Below are 17,531 nucleotides of genomic sequence, written 5' to 3'. Positions count from 1 at the left end.
AAAAGTTGTAACATACCAAATAGTTGTGGCAGTACTGAACAGCCATCCGAGTACGCGATATATTTCCATTTGCCAGTTCGCAGCATATACACAGAAGAATTCACATTGCACCCATGGAACTCACTCAGCACCCAAGAGGGTCGAGGTCCTCTTGGCGACACTTCACTCTCAGTCTTTTTATGGAGCAGCGGTATAAGAGAATATCCACTGAGGTTCTGTGGGACAGGAATTCTTGCTATATCTAAGGAAAGATATATAAAACCAAAAAGCTATTGCAGTTTCCATGATTAAAAAAAGCCTAACACAATGCTACAGTTGTCTGAACATTTTATTTTTATAACAAGATGTACATTCCTAATTATTATTCTTGTAGAACAAAGAAACACCAAAATACACAATGAAGAAACTTTAGGGAACTTCCTGAGGCAAGCTGCCCACCATCTTGATCAAATTCACTATCATCTATGTCTAACAGAAGTTTGTGAAAAGAAATCACAATAACCTCCTTTGATGGGTGGTGCTTTTTTATTTTCTAATCATGGTTGTAAACATTTCTCTTCCGCTTTGACTGCACTAGGCAGGAGAAAAAGAATGTCACAGTATGAAAAGACCCCAAAAGCTCCACATTCAACATGGCGTAGCATTCATTCCTTTAACAATAACAGTGCTAAGCTGCTATGTAGCATTCTTCAGCAGTGAATATTGAAATGCTTTACAAAGGTGGTTGTTATGGTTATCATCTGTAACTGGTGGGGAAACTGAGAAGCAGGGGCACTTGCTTCTCTTGCAGGACTGGAGATAAAGATGGTATCAGAGGTAGTATCAAGACAGTGCATGTATGGAAAACACTGGTGACTCCATAACCCACTAGATGACGCTCAGAAGATGCTGTAATATCCATAAGCTCCTCAGCATCAACTTACATCACAAGTGTCTCTAGGTCCCAAAGATCAGGTCAATATTAAAATGCTGCAAAGGTTTGTCAAAGACATTCTGAAAAACATAATCGAGAATCCCAACCATGTCACCTAAACTTCAGCATGTCCTAAAAAACAGGTATGACAGTAATTTTTTAATCACCACACTGAACATCATCTATAGACATTCAAAATTCAACATTTTCCATTTCACAGAGCACAGTGGTAGTATTTAATCTTCAGTTCTATGCCAAGTAGCGATACTCTGTGCATACAAATTGCCCATAGGTGACTTCCTTTGTCAGCACACATCTTCCTTTTTGTCCTCCGTCCATCCAGCATCTGACTAAGCGCTAGAAAGACTTGTAATGTGTAAACTCAGCAGTTTCCAATGAATGGGAAAGAAGAAATGCATACTACATTTAAACAAATGAAAAAGGGATATAGGCTCTTCTGTTATCCTAAATCAGTAATGCTATTAGTTGAAGTAACTGCATGTGCAAAGAATATTCCCGGTACCTTCAGCAGTTCCTGCTTTTCCAATAGAAAGCCAAAGGTACTTTCATACAGACCAAGAAACCCCGTGTTGCCTGGAGGAAAGGTTATATAACATCCTGTTAAAAAATGCAAGAGCTGTTGCACTTCCATCTGAATTATAGGTATCACACAGATTCTGCTGGAATCAAAACATCTGTGCCTATTCACAAAGTTACTAAAGGTGGAAGTCTTGAGCAAAGCATTTGGATGGCATCTTAAGAAAGATTATTTCCCTTAGACGACACAAAGCAAAGGGATTATATTTATCACAAAAATAGGATTGAAATCTGTTTCCTCATTAGCCAGCAGTAGCATACAAACTGAGGACATAATAGACCACAGAGGTAGTTCTTCACGTTTTCACAGTCACCTCAACATATATGCCTTTTTGACATTCAGTTTACAGAAAAGGGGAACTGCCAGAAGAGAAGGAAAGGATTATACACACAGAGTTCTGGGGGGCAGAGGGGGAAACAGAAGGAAAAGATAGAAAGATGTTAAACCACCTGGCCAATTATTTCATTTGGGGAAAGGGGACAAAGAAGAAAAAAAGGAGGTTTTTAACTCTTTACATATGATACCATAACTTCATCATCATCATCATCATGGCTAGGCTTTGCAAACAAAGATCTGGGAAGGACACTACCCACATTTGCTACAAGCGTGCTGGTGGCTAAAGAGGCCAATGTGAGATAGACAAGTCCAGCTGCAAAAGGCACAGCAGAAAGACTCCTTGGATGGTATTGGCAAGACATGATTCTTTCTGCGTTGTCTTTTCTCCTTGAGAGCGATCCTGCGTGTGTTCTCAAAGGAAGCAGCAGCGTTATAGATGGTGTGTCTCCAGGCCTCCCGATTGAAGGCCAGAGTAGACCAGTTATGAAGGTCAATATGGCCGAGGTTGAGATGTTGTTTTAGGGAGTCCTTGTATCTTTTCTTCGGGGCTCCTCTCTTGCAGCAGCCAGTGGCAAGTTCACCATAAAGCAAGATCTTAGGGAGGCGGTGGTCCTTCATCCTGGAGACGTGTCCTGCCCAGCGCAGCTGTGTTCTCAGCAACATGGTCTCAATACTCGTAACTGCTGCTTGTTCTAGAACAGACCTATTAGTCACATAATCTGACCAGTGGATGTTTAGGATTGTACGGAGACAGTGTTGATGGAAGTGTTCTAGGAGTTGCAGGTGGTGGTGGTAGATGACCCATGATTCCGATCCATATAAGAGAGTAGACAGCACTATGGCTCTGTAAACACTGATCTTTGTGCTTTTCTTCAGGTGTTTATTTCGCCAAACTCTTTTATGGAGTTTCCTGAAAGCTCTGTATGCCTTTGCTAACCTGTTGTCTATCTCTCCATCAATCTTACCATCCAAGGAGATGAGGCTACCTAGGTAATTAAACTGCTGGACTGATTTGAGCTCTGATTGGCCAGTGGTGATATGGGGATGATGGAAGACTTCCTAAGGTGCAGGTTGATAGAAAACATCTGTCTTCTTTAAGCTGACTTCCAGCCCAAAAAGCTCAGCAGCATCTGCAAAGCAGGATGTTAAAGTAGCAGCGGAGCTACTTCTGTGTGGGCGACAAGGGCGGCGTCATCAGTGTAAAACAGCTCCCAGACAAGATGGTTTAAGGTCTTACTGTGGGCCTTCAGTCGCCTTAGGTTGAAAAGGCTTCCATCAGTACGGTATTGAATGTAGATACCATTTTCTTCATTGAGGTCTGCCATGGCCCTTTGGAGCATCATGCTGAAAAAGACTGTGAATAGGGTTGGTGCAAAAACACAGCCTTGTTTCACACCATTGGTTATTAGAAAGGGCTCAGAAAGTGCATCGCCATATCTGACTAGGCCATCCTGAGCCTCATGGAGTGAGACGATCATTTTAAGGAACTTGGGGGGACAACCTAAACATTCCAAAATCTGCCATAGACCTTTTCTGCTGACAGTATCGAAAGCCTTGGTGAGGTCAACAAAGGTTACATAGAGTCCTTTGTTCTGTTCCCTACACTTCTCTTGCAGTTGTCTGAGAACAAACACCATGTCTATGGTACTCTTGTTGGCTCTGAAACCACACTGGCTTTCAGGTAGAATTCCTTCTGCTATAGTGGGTATTAGTCTGTTCAAAAGTATTCTTGCCAGGATTTCACCAGCAATGGAGAGCAGAGTAATACCATGGTAATTTGAACAGTCTGATTTATCTCCTTTCTTCTTATACAAGGTGATGATGACTGCATCATGAAGGTCTGATGGTAGTTTGCCTAGTTCCCAACAACGCACCACAAACTTGTGAAATTTAGCATGGAGTGCTTGGCCCCCATGCTTCCAGATTTCAGGTGGAATTCCATCAACCCCAGCTGCCTTGCCAGTTTTCACCTGTTGTATGGCCTTAAGAGTTTCTCCCATAGTGGGGGCAATATCCAGTTCATTCTTCACTGGTTGCTGTGTGATGGACTGAATTGCTGAGTCTTGGACTACACGGCTAGTACTGAAAAGAGTCTGAAAGTGTTCAGACCATTGATTCAGAATAGAGATTTTATCTGTGTGAAGCACCTGACCATCTGCACTGAGTAGAGGGCTTTGGACCTGATATGTAGGCCCGTATGCTGTTTTCAGGGCCTCATAGAATCCTCTGTAATCACCTGTATCAGCACATAATTGAATTTTTCCTGCTAGATTGATCCACCACTTGTTCTGGATGTCACGGAGTTTCTGTTGGAGCTTGCTGCATGCAAGATGAAAGGCTGCTTTTCTTACATGACAAGATGGCTGAGCAAGGTGTGCTTGGTGAGCAATTCTCTTCTTCCTCAACAATTCCTGGATCTCTTGATTGTTTTCATCAAACCAGTCCTTGTTCTTCTTGTAGGAGAACCCTAAAGACTCTTCAGAGGATTTGATATCAAATTTGAAAGAAAAAGCCACTCAGATTTTATATCCTATTTTCAACTGGATAACAGGATTTTTTGCTGACATTCACTGCTAGAAGTACAGTTTTATCTACTGCCCCATGTTCTCTCAGCCAACTGCAGTGTACACGTGACACATCTTAAAGAGAAAGCTTTGCAGACTGGCTTGAAAAGAACGCTTTTCTGATTGGTAGCCTAAAAGATCACAGATAGTCTCAAATGGCAACTTCACCTGATGTTTAGTTTCAATGAGAGTCATCTCTTGCATGGTTTATCACAGACAACTGTTTAAAACTTCATTCTTAAAAGTAATTTCAATCCAAGTAATTTAATGTCAGTTCTTTTCATTTGAGTCTCTGTCCCATACTAAGTACTTTCATATCTAATAAGGTAAGAATGGGTATCCATTATTATATCTTATTTCCTTGCCCAGATCAATTGTATATTTCTTATATATAGCCTATTGTTCTTCCACACACTCTTCATAAAAGACATTCCTTTGATAAGCTAATGAACCTGCCATCCTTTCAGGTTTAATCTCATCTCTTGATGCGTTTACACTGCAGTTATGTTGTAGGTCAGAAATTCAGGAGAATTTTTCTTCCCCTGCTCCACTGCGAGAAAAAAACGGAGTGAGTGGGGGGAAGAGAGTCAATTAGCTTTACAAAAGATCTGGTCGAATTCCTGGCCACTGGCCCATCAGAGGTTGGGGGGAGCTGGTTGACTGGACAGAGGAGAGACTCAGACTGCTGGGTTCTCTTTTGAGGACGGAGATAGGGTCTGTGTTCGGTGCATTTTGAGAGAAGGCCTGGAAGCCTGGTTGTCTGGCTTCCCGTCCTGGTCAGCCCTGACTGCTGGCCTCAACTTGCCTGCGAGCTGTCTTGTCTCCAGCCCGGACCTGCTGTGTTTTCATCAGAGAGTCTCTGTGCTTGCTGGGAGAAAAGGAGGAGCTTTTGGAGTCCTGCTGGGGGTGAACTGCTTTTGTTACCCCTTCCTTCCATTGGGGGAAGGGTCCCCCATTTCGGCTCCTCCCGCGACCCGAGACCAACCCCCCGACCTCTCTCCCCGCACGGTGACCTCTAGAGCCCAACAGCGCCCCCTGCAGGCCGCGATTAGGACTGTGCTAAGGGACAGAGAAGTATTCATTCAGACTTTTTTTTTTTCTAGGACTACTATCTAAGGTTTTTTTGTGTTCTGTTACTGTTTTTTGCCAACATACATATATCTTTTAATAAAGGGTTGTTATTTCTTCTGGTTTTTTTCCATACTTCCTCGATTAAAGCCCCTTAATTTTGAATTTACAATTGCTGAGAGAGAGGAGTTTGGTCTATCTCATAACTCATTCTCTTTAGCAAACATTCCATTCCAGTCTCCTCAGACTGAGACAAGTTTCTACAGTAAACTGTTAGGTATGAAGGCTAGCAAGGATTATACATATCTAAATGGCATCCAAGGAGGCATAATTCTGACTATAATACAAATGCATAATAATGGTAACTGGGAAAAAAAATTTCATTTGAAATTACTTAACTCACCAAGCATAGTAGGATATATATCCACAAGAGATACTACATTTGGTATTTCCTGCTGTTCTTTTACACCTGGCCCCATAACTAAAAGAGGAACATGGGAACTTCCTTCATACATGCTCATTTTATAGAACTGACGATGTTCCATAGCAAGTTCTCCATGGTCTGCAGTGAATATAACGACTGCTTTTCTAAGAAGCCCTGTATCTCCCAGAGCTGAAATAATCTCACCTGCAACGACAAAAAGGTACCGAAAAGGATACATTGAAAATACTTCTTCCAACTTCTGTACCTGCAAAGCAGCATGTAAACCTCTAGGAATCCTCCTAGTCAGAGGGCTGAAATCTCCTCTCTTTTTGCACATACATTTGTGCAATGAAAATATGACATACACTCCTCTCCTTTTGCATGTACATTTGTGCAACAAAGACAGGGCCAAGATCAATGAAGTCAGTAATTAAGCAAAGCACTTATGCATCTTAAATATTAAAACACTAGAAGGATTCTTTCTTAAACAAACTGGTCAAAATACATTACAAAATGAACACCCCAGCTTGCAATCCCTTCATTCCCTAAAACTGTCAGGCTTCCACTGATCTCTTTTCATTCATAAAATGAGGAAGAGCAATTCTGTGTCTTTGAATTCAATTTATCAGCCTAACATGTCTAAAAGATCAGCTTATTTATTCATGAATTTCATACTAGTAGGCAAGCAAATTCTTGTTCATTCATGGTCACTTTTCAAATTAAGAAACAAAATAAATTAAGACCAATTTGCATTGTCATTTTTGTGTATGTAGACCTTATGGCAAACTAGGAAGAATTCTGAAAGTCCAATGAATTATTTCTTAATTGTCAATAATATGCTGCTAAGGGACACTCCAAATGTAACCTTATTGTTTAGTCTACGTGTAACAGCTGTTATCTAGTCTACGCATTTGAAATCAATCTCTAAGAACTACTTATGCACTAAAATTATCTTTCCTTACAGCTCTTCTTTGTCAGTCTGTCTCCTCCACAAAAATGTTTCCATTATTTCAGTTAGCATTTAATCAAAGAGCATTTAGTTCCTCTTGTACATGGGTCATGCAATGTTTTGCTGCTGGTTTTCAACAGAGTCTCTGACTTGTGGTTGTGATTACTTTTCAGAGTGCACTGAATTCACCTTGCAAGAACCTTATAAGCTATCCCATTATTTGTCATATAGATTGATTAAGCAACATCCACATGACTCACCAGGTCTGAACTGAGGTGGTTTGTTTTCTATTTTTTCCCCAAGGATCAGCCCTATCAGCATTTTCCTTAAAAAAGCAAAACTAGAAAACTCACTGTATAATGAAATATTACCTACCCAGCATGGCATCTGTCTCTGCACACATAGCATAATAAAATGCTCTAATATTTCTCACTTCTTCCTCTGTAAACTCTCCTGTGCAATTCTTGGTGTACGATGAGTAATAGTCTACTGGATGCATCTCAGAGAGAGAAGACCACTTGGGTATTTTAATAGATTCATAATTTACCTAAAAATAAGAGGAAATAACCATCACTTTAGCAACCGAACAAAACACATTTTTTTAACACAGATTTAATTAAAAACTTTTTCACATAAATGCACAGTTCTCAGTTTACGGTCCAGGAAACACCACCTGCTTATCTGTTATGTGGTGCTGCTACCTTGTCTGTACTTCACTGCGGCTTCCACAGGTAGCAAGTAATTTTAAAAAATCATCTAGAAACTAAGGCTAGGAGCCAGAAATGTGTGCTTTACCAGCTGTTGTATTATTTTAAGAGAGAGAGCACAGAACAGTCTTCTAGAACTGTACTCCTGAGTAAGTACAGAAGTATTGGCATAGTGTCTTCATTAACTGTATGACAACTATAAACCTCATGTAACAAAAAGATTGGGTGTTATGTGGGACAACATGGAAATTCATGCAGTCTGGGAAAGTCTCCAGGACAGCGATGACAAGTCTTGACATCTTGAAGAAAAGAACTGACTATATTAATCCAATTTTCTAATACTTTTCTACTTGTTTCTACAGATGTCAATCCATTTACTTATAAAGAAATGCAAGATCAGTGTGAAACTAAGAAGCCAATACATTTCAAGTAGTGATGGATATATTCACACTGGCATACTCACAGATATTGTGTGCTGCAGTACTAGATTTAGAGCCTCCAAGTTTGACATATACATTTAGTCTAGGCTGTCATACCTATAAGCATTCCCTTATGTAAGTGCTGCATTTAACAGTTAATAATTTCTATATAGTAGACTTAAAGCACAAATCACCACAAAAGCAGAGAAGATGTAATCTTAGTATGGAAAACTTAAATTTATTAAAAACTAAACCCACACCTGTTGCCTTTGTTTACCTCTGAAAATCTCTAACAAACAGATCTGAGGACTAGATTATGGCACAGCAACTCCAGTGTCTGTGGAGCACATTCCCGGGGCTGCAGTCACAGCTCCACAACTTGGCTGGCCCCAAACATGGGCAACACTGGTTCCTGATAAAATAACTGAGATACTTACTGTCCAAGAGGCTCTGTACAGCACAAAAGCAATCAGATCAAAGTTGTCCCTGGAAACATTACATTTACTTGGAGTATCAATCCCATGTTGTATTGGAACACATGGCCAAGTATGGATAATGAAGAGCTGCCTGGAGAGCTTGTAGCACAGTGCCTGTCTCTTGAGCCTATGGTATATCTTTGACCATATGTTAATGTCCTTGTGTTCCAATACCCACAACATTCCACCTTCCACAATGTCAATATTATCTTTTAATATCTAGCAGATGTATTAAGCCATAGAATCGTAGAATCATTAAGGTTGGACAAGACCTCTAAGATCATCAAGCTCAACCATTAACCCACTACTGCCAAGCCCACCACCTAAACTGTGTCCCCAAGTGTCACATCTAGATGTCTTTTAAATCCCTTCAAGAAAGGTGAATCCACCACTACCTTGGGCAGTCTGTTCTAGTGCTTGCCAAGTATTTCGGTGAAGAAATTTTTCCTAATATCCAATCTAAATGGTCCCTGGTGCAATTCGAGGCCATTTCCTCTCATTCTATCACTTGTTACTTGGAGGAACAGACTGACAGCTAAACAAGTTGGTAAGACTGCAAGAGTTAAAGTGCCCACAGGCATAAAACCTGGCTTTGTAATACTCAAACAAGCACACCAAAATCTAAGTTTCCTTAGGCTCTACAGAAAATAGGCTGCTAGAAGAAATCATGGAAGATAAAATAATAGCAGACAACTGCTGCAGTCATCTTCCTACTGCTTAAGGTACTTGGCTACATAAAGTTACATTTTAGACTTCTCAAATCGTATTTATTAGCTTCTTAAGATATAATAGGAGCAAAAAGTGTCCCTCTCTATCCATGATTCTTTTCTACAGAACTACAACCAGGATGCACAAAGTCATAATCCTTTCGTCTGTATGCAGCAATTCATAGCTAGGAAAGCCAGATCCCCTGAAAAAGTGACAGCTTGTGCAAAATACAGGGGACACAAGGTTTCACAAACATAGCATGTTGATACTCAGTTCTGTATTAGAGCCCCAGTAAACAGACATTTAATTCAGTTCTTCATCTATGCAAACTTCTTCATAAGATCATATCTGTGATTTTCAAAGACTGCTTCTTCATGACCAAAATACAGCTACATCCCAGAAGAACCAGCCAGTGTTCAATAAATGATAATATGTAGTTCACACAACACAGTATGTATATGTAGTTGTGCAAAGGACCTCAGCAAACTATGGAGTTTAAGTACTCTCTCTAACTGGATTAAGGATGACACAAAAATTTGTCAGAGACGTTATAACTGTCTGTGACTTGAAAATGGTAGCCCCCCCTTCCCAAGACACATCTAACCTAGCAATTAGCACCTAGCAAGTTTTCCTTAATAACTAAGCTAGATCTTGTTTTTGTAAATGAAGGGTTTTTTCTCCATGTTCTTCCTCTCCCGACAAACTTTTCACCATTCCCAAAAGAACCCACAATCCTCACTATTACGAAGAAATTCAAAGAAATACAACCTTCATTTGTATATCTTTTTTTGTAAGTATTTGTATTTTTGGTGCACCTACATATTTAGCAGTTCTCCACTAGAGAAAGCCACAAATTATACACAGTGCATATGGAGAGTTTTTCTGAGGTATAAAGTCTTTTCTAACCTAATTCTAGTGCTTCAGCTGCAGAGAATATTTCATGCCTTTCTGCAATGCAATCTGTTGTAACACATTGATATTTTATGGCAGATAATGGCAACTGGAGACCATGAAATAGAGGAAAAAGTATTTCTTCTTTGAAATGGAGTGGTGTTTGTTAGCTTTACACATACAGACATAATGGGACTTTTTTGTGCTCTACAATCATTGCAAACCTAGAGTAGCACAGGAAAAGTTGACCAAAAACAAAGACTTCTGTTGTGTCTTATTTTGCTTCATGGTCTATGTTCATGAAGAAAAGATATAAGGACTCCCTGAAACAACATCTCAGCCTCGGCCATATTGATCACCATAACTGGTCTACTCTGGCCGCAAACCGGGAGGCCTGGAGACACACCATCTATAACGCTGCCGTTTCCTTTGAGAATGCACGCAGGATCACTCTTGAGGAGAAAAGACAACGCAGAAAGAATCGTATCCTGCTGAATACAGCACCTAAGGAGTCTTTCTGCTGTGCCTTTTGCAATCAGACATGTCTATCTCGTATTGGCCTCACAAGTCACCAGCGTGCCTGTAACAAACGTGGATAGTGCCTTCCTAAATCTTTGTTCGCGAAGCCTGGACATGATGGTCTAGGTTCATACTGCAGGAAAAGTTAATCTTTCACGGTAAAACTCAGACAAAATGGTTACCTATAACATCATTTATAACAAGAAGAATACAGAATATTCATAACAATGAACTTCAGACCACTAACTGAAAATAATTGACAGCTATAATTTTGTTCTTTTTACATTTCTGGCTATTCAACTCCAAACTTCTTTATTGATTCAGTGACTACTGCTACAAACCCTTTCCAACAACAGAGAGGAATTTCTCCCTTCTATTTGCCTAGCCTTAAATCAGAATTCTAACACATCTTTCTTACTGTATATTGAAATATGAAAACTCAGTATGGCTTGAAAAATCAGGAATAAAATACTGTATGTAAAAAGTACAGTTATTAGTAGATTCATATTGAAATTTCATCTTCACATACCTTTTCAAGCCAATAGGGAGATGTTAAAAATGTAGAGGATCCAAAATTTTCTCCTGCATAGGGTGATGGGTATGGGTGTGGTAAATTTAGTCCCAAGTAAAGAACAAATGGTTGAGTAAGGTTAATAGCTTCTTCCTTTATCCAGTTTACTGCTTTATCAGTATTCCGCCAATCTGCTTCCATCACTCTAACCCGCTTCCTATCACCTGTAAGATTTACCATGGGTCTCCCTTCTTGCCGGAGCAGGAAGTGAACATCCCTAGTCCAAGCTTCCACACGGTTACTGAAAATACATACACAAGATACATACTCAGCAGAAAATGTTTTCTTCACTTTTCCTCCAAGCAAAAAGCATTATGAATTCCTGAAAACCTTTCCTATACTTTTAGCTGCAATCTATCTGTAATTCCTACCTAAAGGAAAATTGTTATTCAATTGAGCTATAGCTATTGTGCCTCTATTTTATACTCCAACTTTCAGCCTTTCTTTCCTGCTTCTGAATCTTCTTTCTATTTATCATCACTTCATGTCAGAAGGGCTCTTCTCACATCTAAAAAATAATATTTAGAAATAGCATCTCCATCTTATTGACACTGCTCTGCATTCTGGCATGGATTCACAAGCTATTTATTTGGTAAGGAGGGCCTTAGATTTTTTTTATTGAAAAGGATTCAATGAGAAATAACTTGCCTGGTGAGGCTGCCTTTAGAAACAACATTTTTAAACACACTTAAGACAAAAATCTGTAAGAGTGATTTATCTTGTTCATTTACTTTAGATGTAGTTGATAAATGCTATTGAGGAGAAGCGTGTAGAGAAAGCAAGAAGGGGGGTAAAAAAAGGCAATATTTTGATGATAAAATACTTTTGGAACAGATTTTCTAATGCCATGACAATTATTACCTCTCCAAAACACTGGGAAATCTGAGTTGCAGATGTCCTTGTTTCTTTGCTAGAATGAATGATGCTACAACTGAGGGAGGAAACAGCCCATCTAAGACCTTGACTAATCTTTATCTTGTTCATGGCAATTTCGGTAAAACCAAAGAAATTCTAAAAGGAAGTATGAAACTGCTGAAAATTTGATCATACACTTAAATCCAAACAAAGCACTATTATTGTTTAGAGAGCACCTAACCAGTTTTATCCCCACAGGAATTTTACCAGTGCACTTTTAACCTCCAGAAAAGCTATTCAGAATTATCTGTAACAATTCTTTTTTATTTTAACTTCTTGTTTAGGCTCACACTTCCAAGCTAAACAGGCTTAAACAAATTACTTAGAATAAATAAAGGTTGCTAGATGGTCCACAGAGAAAGCATGTTGCACAAACATTGAAATGAAATTATGGTAAGGGAGTGTGTGTGTAAAATTGCATCTAATGCCATAATACTGACTTAAACATAAAAAAATATTATGTAGACCATAAACCAGTCAGATTATCCAGTCAGACTGAGATTAGGATCAAATTAAAAGAACAAAATCCTCTCAAAACTGAAAAACAAAAAAATCCCCCCCAAAAACCCAACCCAAACCCAAACCCAAAAAACCAAACTCAAAAACCCAATCCAAACCAAAACCACTCCCACAAAAAAACTCCAATAAAATCCCACTTCAGACCCTTTACACATTCTGGAGCAACAAAGGAGTCATTTTGACACATCCAAGAGGAAAACTAATCCTCAGGCAGAACAGGACATGCCAAAATAAGGCTCTTCAAAAAGCCAGGTGGAGTACTGAAAAAGAGTGCAATACTAGATCCAAATCTACAGTTTAAAATGAAAGAGCAAGGACTTGACAGATAATTATTTAAGACCTTTGGAAGTTAATGTCAATTTTCCACTTTTTCAATGGGAATGAAAAGAGATCACATCTCCTTTGCTAGCAGATAGTACTCCAGTGATTGTAACAAATATACAACCAAAAAAAAGCCATATATAAAGGATATAGCAATGCAACATTGAAGACACAGCATAATGAACTACCATCATTATTGACCCAAATGAAAGTGACTACATGAGAGTCAGTAATTACACTTATTTTAAATGAAATAGCCATCAATACTCAAAAGCATACATGGAGTCTTTTTGACAGAAAGCAGAGGCTTGATTTATACTACAGTCCAGAGGCTGAAGATTCAGTTCTTTCACTGTGTTAGTATATATTTCCTAGAAAACCTCTTCTCCAAATCTCATTAATTCACAGCTATGAAAAATTATCTTATGAGGAAGTCACATTCAAGTGGCTCCTTTTCATTATACATTTGTATTTTTAAGATACGTAAACTTCCATAGTTAGAGAGATGATCTGTGTTAGCAATGAACTATTCGCAATAGGTTAGAACAAAGTAGAATTGATTTATGTCACCTAACCTAATTGTTGAAGCAGAAAAGTTAACAAGTTTTTTTTTACGTAGGTAAACATGGGATTAGGGAGCAGAAGTGGTTTTATTGTCCAAAGAAGCAACATATATGCTTAAGAAAAATTTCTAAAGAGATAATACTGCTTGCTGAATCTTGCACTAGCTGAACTGTTCTATGTCCCTTTGCTAGTCTCCCTTTTAACAGGAAATTAAAACAGCAGGACATTTTAATTATCTCCACAACAAACAGGAATCTTTGTTATAAGTCCTCTACACTGTTGAGATATTACCAGCTACTTAGGGTTTTCAAATGTCTACAAAGACGCCATGCTGGGAACAGGATGTGCATTTTTCTCTGACTGAGGAATTGTACTTGTAGTTTTCATTTTTCAGATTAAAAATGTTGTAAACTGCCATTTTCAAATTTGTCTTGTGTAGGCATAAAAAGGCTGACTAACTATGCGTTTATTTTCATTTGTTCTCAACCACTACCTGCACTTATTCAAATAACATTAAGTACAGATCTCAAACTTTCACTGAACAGAAAGTTAAAACAAATGTGTAAAAAGTTTGTAGTAGGCGAAAAGGTAGGGTCAAGACATAGAAAAAAAGATAATTAAAAACTGCAATACCATAGACTTCACAGTATTTTCCTATTATATCTGAAGTGCCTAAATTTAGCCTGATAGGACCAAGACTTATGCAAAAGTGATGTCATTATATGGTTATATCATAATTTTTGTTTGTGAGACTCAAACCCTATCATCACTGAAGTAGATACATCCCTACATGCCAGAATGAGGAAAATAAAAGCACACCAACGTAACTGATACTGATGCTGCCGTTTTGAAAAGCACTGAACTGGCTTAATTTGTTTCTCATCTGTGAAGACTCATGACAAAATTAGAATTTAGAATAATACAATGAGAACCATGCAAATGTGAGAGTACCAGACATAATGAGAGCAAGCTTAAAGCATCAATAGTGAGAGAACATGAATGACATCAGCAAAACAGATCAGTACTGAAGAAGGGGATTTCAATGTTAAGATCACTGTACAGATGATGAGTCAGCAGCATTCTGATAGCAGAATGGCAACCAGTTCATCACGCACTCCGTATGCCATTTCTCTTTCTGTTATTTGAATGAGCAGAGTAAAATAGGATAGCTGTAATAAGTAAACAAAAAGGGTATTTGACTAATGTTCCTGTAGACTAAAGCCACCAAGATTTCATGTTAAAATATCACGGCATATCAACTTCTCACTCCTACAAAGTGTAAAATACCTAGGCAAAACGCCATTTCATCATTGCCGATCAACATGAAAATAGGAGAGATCTCATCAGGTGACATCAGTTACCCTATGACATGCCAGAAATCCTGTTCAGACTATTTGAACATGAACTATTATTTGTATGTTTGTGGCTATGAGATTGTGAGCTGGCACACTTTACCAACATAAAAAATTAAGCAATATAAAAATTACATTCCTCTTCTATACAGTCTTACATTACAGTTTTCTTACATATTTCTTACACAATAGAATTTATTTGAGAACTAAGGAGTATCTACTTGTTCAGCTTTGCACACCTCAGTCTGGAGTCAGAGTTCACCTCAATGGCTGACAATGAAAGCAATACTTCTGGAATCCAGGCACTTACGTACAACTTTATTTCAGTGCCACCTCATGTTCCACTTATCACATGAACAGCCATGAAATTTTAGAATTATTTAGAGCTGCTCTTCTTTAAACCTGGAGTGACTTTATAGATTAAACATATCTCAATGTTGTGCTACATTTCTTCTATCTCAGTGAAGGGTAGGGTGAATGTATACTACCAGTATTTAGGCAACACAGAATTTTCTCTGCACAAAAGTGATTCAGAAGAGAAGTACAAGCGTCTGTATATTACAGCAGATAATTTTCATTTGTTGGGTAATATTACTTTACTAAAAATCAATTCTAGAAATGCTGAAGCATGATTCACCCACAGAATCATCTGTCTTGCTTCATTACACAGAACAAAATCTGTCCCTTTGCCATCTCAAAGAATCATCTCTTACTGGCACTTTACAGTATGCTCTTAAGACTATTTTGAAAAGTATGAATGCCTGAGATAGTCACAACAAATAATCTCTATGCTACAAATATACAAATACCCATAAGCAACCATCTTAATGTTGTTTCTTGCCAGAGAGAAGAATTTCACAACATTCATATAAGGAGGCACAAAGAATAAGAACAATACTGCAATGGATAACTTTCTAGTACTTTGTACCTTGTACAAGTACTTGTTTCTCACCAGAAAGAATAAATAAAATCAAGAAAAATGCAGAATAATGAAAAAAAGAACACAGGTTGAACACTCACCAGATAACAATCATATGCTAAGTTATTAAGAAGAGCTGCAGACAGTGACAAGCAAGAAGCATAAGAAACATACAAATATGTACACTCTCTGGTAAAATAAGTAAACATGAAGTTTTTGCTGTAAGTCATTTGAATAATCCCTTACATGCAGCATAGAACTGGTATATAGAAAAATGGGAAAAAAGCTTGCTTTTTCTTTTTTGACAGTCTTAAACTTGAAAGTATTACTTTGGCCAGATTCTGAAGTGGATACTATCTATCAAGTATTTTGTCATTAAAAGCAGTGTATACATACCCATAAGCAACCACCTTAATATTGCTTAACATACTAATAACTACTAATGTCACCTTTCAACTTCTAACAGCTCATTTTACTGAGGGAACTCTAACCTGTTTAATATAAAAGAAAAAGCTACTATTTATACTATTTCAACAACAGACATCATTACTAATCAGTGAGACAGAGCATCTTCATAAAAACTACATAGAAAGAAGACACCATTTTTTGTCCCAACTATCCAGACATATTATGATTATTATTTTTTTAACATAATGCACTTATTCTCTAAATGTTTAACTATGTTTCATTAATTTTTGTAATTCCTAGTCACAGTAAGCTTTAAAGCATAGGAAGTACAGCTCTATTGGTTTTGCATGGTAAGGTTTTGGTAACAGGGGGCCTACAAGAGTGGCTACTCTGAGAAGCTGCTAGAAATCTCCCCCATTTCAGTTAGAGCCAATGCCAGCCAGCTCCAAAATGGACCCACCACTGGCCAAGGCCGATCCAATCAGCAACAGTGGTAGTGCCTGCAGGATAACATATTTCATATTTAAGAAGGAGAGGGGAAAACTGCACAGCATCAGCAGCCAGAGGAGACGGGAGTGCATCCCGTGGAAGGGACCCACAGTGAGGCAGTTCGTGAAGAACTTCAGCCCATGGGAAGGAATTGGAGAAGTGTGTGGAGGACTGTCTCCAGCAGGAGGGACCTCACACTGGAGTAGAAGAATGTGAGGACTCCTCTCCCTGAGGAGGAAGGAGAGGTAGAGACAACATATGAGCACAGTCTGTGCTCCCTGTCTCCCTATGCTGCTGAGGGGATTAGGTACAGAATTTGGGAGCGAAGTGATCTTGGGTAGAAGGGAAGGGTGGGGGAAGGTGTTTTAAGATTTGGTTTTACTTCTCATTGCCTTGTTCTGAATTCTAATTGGCAAAAAATTAAATTAATTTTTCTGAGTTAAGTCTGTTTTGCCTGTGTGCCTGAGTGATCTCTCTATATCCTTATTTTCAGCATTAAATCTTCCATTATATTTTCTCTTCCCTGCCCAGATGAGGAAGGGCAGTGAAGGAGCACCTTTGGTGGGCACTTGGTGTACATCTAGGGTCAACCCACCACAACAGTGCAAATCTGTGAACATTTATGGCCTTCAAAAAAAACCACAAAACCTCTCATGTTTTGTGATGATAGATTTAATATTAAATTATTACAATTATGTTTTTTTGTTCTGCTTTTCTTACACTGCTAGTATAACGCAGAAGCCAGGAAGTCTCAAAGCAAGGCAAAAACGGTTTATGAATTTCACTTAGGGAGCAATACCAGTGATAAAAAATAACCATTCATGTTGGGCAAAACCAGTTTTGATATCACCTTCCACATACAGGTGCATGGGATATGCTTGCTTCTGCATAAAGTCGCAGG

At 38.6% G+C, this 17,531-nt stretch overlaps 1 protein-coding gene across 5 annotated transcripts in view; it reads right to left on the bottom strand.

Moving 5' to 3' along the window:
• Positions 1-17,531, bottom strand: part of ARSK (arylsulfatase family member K) — a 45,460-nt gene that overhangs the window by 19,972 nt on the left and 7,957 nt on the right. For all 5 annotated transcript variants that reach the window (XR_010426573.1, XR_010426574.1, XR_010426575.1 and 2 more), the window contains exons 4-7: positions 11,102-11,384; positions 7,228-7,399; positions 5,883-6,107; positions 17-241 (exon numbers count right to left, since the gene is read on the bottom strand). Coding sequence is in view for 2 of the 5 variants with exons in the window: in XM_064641493.1 (XP_064497563.1) it covers positions 17-241; positions 5,883-6,107; positions 7,228-7,399; positions 11,102-11,384 (905 nt within the window). In the remaining 3 variants the exon portion in view is untranslated. The remainder of the gene's footprint in view (positions 1-16; positions 242-5,882; positions 6,108-7,227; positions 7,400-11,101; positions 11,385-17,531) is intronic.

Source organism: Pseudopipra pipra, chromosome Z, assembly GCF_036250125.1.
Source record: "Pseudopipra pipra isolate bDixPip1 chromosome Z, bDixPip1.hap1, whole genome shotgun sequence".
Lineage (NCBI taxonomy): Eukaryota > Metazoa > Chordata > Aves > Passeriformes > Pipridae > Pseudopipra > Pseudopipra pipra.
Note: the sequence above shows the minus strand (reverse complement) of the source record. Positions and strands in the feature narration are given on the sequence as shown.